The 2,622-nt window shown below is 28.5% G+C and overlaps 1 protein-coding gene across 1 annotated transcript; it reads left to right on the top strand.

The window, feature by feature from the left end:
• The first annotated feature begins 219 nt into the window (after positions 1-219).
• LOC136089914 (uncharacterized) lies at positions 220-2,192 on the top strand. Its single transcript, XM_065816013.1, has 5 exons — positions 220-315; positions 751-945; positions 1,489-1,581; positions 1,710-1,835; positions 1,939-2,192. The coding sequence occupies exons 2-5, from the start codon at positions 882-884 to the stop codon at positions 2,190-2,192; spliced, it is 537 nt and encodes a 178-aa protein (XP_065672085.1). The 5' UTR covers positions 220-315; positions 751-881.
• The last annotated feature ends 430 nt before the right edge of the window (positions 2,193-2,622 follow it).

Below are 2,622 nucleotides of genomic sequence, written 5' to 3'. Positions count from 1 at the left end.
ACAAAATTAGAACACTTGGAAAAGCAGGTTTACATAACTGAATGTAGTAATATTGTATATATAGTTTATTAATGAAATGTGTGATACAGAATAATATTTCGAAGTGATACAAATTTTTTTTACTTATTTATAAATTGCAGTTAAATTAATTATATAATAATATAAATATAAAATTTTATAGAAGTAAAACGCATGCATGGTATACTTTACAATAATTTTAGTTTCGTATCAGAGAGCGGTGTAAAAATGCAAAGTAGCTGAATATTCGTCTGATTTGCAGACAGATCGAGAAGAAGATGGTAAAAGACGTAAAAGGTACATTTCTGCATTCATATTATATAAAAGAAATCTTGTGATGTATTTCACATAAAATTTACAATTTAACTAATTGAAGTAATATATTACAGAGCAAACAATGATAAATTCAGAGTCTAAACTAAATTGACTTACTTTTTTAAAGTTCATTTCTTATGTGCTGTATAGTATAATACCTACAAACGTGTTACTACCATAGGCCAGTGGTAAAGGTTAATTTAATTATATATTGCAATTTGCATGGTATCGAGACAGTCGGCATGTTTCAAGTGTCGTATAAATTATATATTAGAGCTATTATAAAATATCTGACATGGCAAAAGGTTTGTTAACCGAAATAGTAAAACTATAGCAGAATTAATTTGATCACTAAACTAGCTTTGTATTAAGTTTCTGTACCGTCTCATTTTTTCACAAACACTTTGTACTTTTTAGAAAAATTATTGCACCGGCAGATGATACTAACAGTAATAGTGATACAAGTTCAATAATGACATCAAAAAAACAGAAGAAATGTCATAAATTATCTGACCGGCAAACTGAATTTTTACCTCCAGCACCCCCCAATGAATTTAGTAAGACATATATCTGCTGCTGAATTATCCGTGCAGCCACACCAAACCTCACAAGGTCAGTTTTGTTAATTAAATTTCTCATAACAAGAGTGTACATAAATTCTGCATTGTTGAAGTTACGGAATATTAATTAATATATTGATGTAACATTTTACTTTGGCATAGTTTGTAATTTTGAATGGCTAATCCAGATATTTATAATTTTAATTATACTATATATATATATATATATATACACACACATATTATTGAATATGCAAAATAGATGTAATATGCTAACGAAAACAAGATAATAGCTTTTTTAACGACTACTTTTTAATTCAAGGTCATCCGAAAGGTAATATTTATAACCAAACTTTAAAATGATTATTATCGATCTTGTCTGGTGATGACACTAAAAGAAATAATTATTTCTGTGTTAAATTACATTACATTAATCTTACACTTAAACAGTTTTACTTTACTGAAATTTAAAATTTTCTAGTCTACCTCTTTAAGCGTGTTACCATTTATGAAATTATTGGTTACAATTTGATACTGCCGTTATATGCATTAGTTAATTAGTTATATTGTTAGTGAAAGTTAGTATATTCTTTAGGATGCATTGCAATGGACACACGTTCAGAAAATGCAAATAAACAAACTGAATCAGAGGAATCAGTTTTATCGCAGCAAAGTGAACATGTTAAGTGTATGTTTATTTTACGGTTTCGATTAAATTTTATTTTTACTAATGCCTAAAAAAGTAATTGTTATGGCATACAACTTTAATGTTGAGATGCATAGTTTTGATTATATAATATTATTGTTTATGAACAGCTTCTGGTGATGTAATGCGAAGAATAGTTCATGCAGACCAAACATCACCACTACTATCAAACCAAACTACACCGACGGGGCACCAAAAGAATATACTGACCCAGAAGCGTCAGAACATTGTTCAATGTTAGCATTTAAATTTTTGTTTTGTTTTTCAATTTAGCAGTGTATCTATATGTAAGACAAAATTTACGAATTCATTACTATTATGCTTTTTTTTCAAATATAGCAGCAAAATCGGCAACTACTGACTCCTTAATATTACGAATTTTAACGTCAATGGAGGGGATAAAGCAAACTCAAAAGGAAATTCAGGAAACTCAACGCATTCAGACCAACATGCTGCAAATATTGCTGCACCATTACAACAAGAGTGCAGATAAGACAGAGCTTCCCGATGGTGTAGTTTTTCCAATGCAATCAATGAAAAATATCAATGAACGGCTGAAAAATAATGACTTTGCTAATGCATTAGTAAGTTAAGAAATTTTTTTTAAATATTATAAAAAAAATGCTTGAAATTTTTTGCATTAAATTATTTCTGAATATAGTTAATATTAAAATTTGTCCATCCAATGTATTGAAAAGATGTTTTACAGTTATTGCTAGTTATGTAGATTTTGTTTATAATTAACAATTTGTTTGTTTTTTTTTTACATAAAAAATATTGCCCAATATATTTCATATTGTGCATAGATTGGCTATTTGAGTGATTTGGGTGGACGTGATATTTGGGAAACAACAAAAAAGATTATGAATTTCCTCATGGTAAAAAACTTGGCTATCTTGTTTAACATGCAGGAAACTAAAGGCAAAAGATTGTTCAGCACATCAGAAATTTTCACCGTCATTTACAGTGAGTTGGGGTTTTGATACATCAATGTAGTTATAGTTGCTTCTAACTGATGTTACA

The sequence above is a fragment of the Hydra vulgaris genome, chromosome 13 (assembly GCF_038396675.1).
Source record: "Hydra vulgaris chromosome 13, alternate assembly HydraT2T_AEP".
Taxonomy (NCBI): domain Eukaryota; kingdom Metazoa; phylum Cnidaria; class Hydrozoa; order Anthoathecata; family Hydridae; genus Hydra; species Hydra vulgaris.
This window is presented reverse-complemented; position numbering and strand designations above follow the sequence as displayed.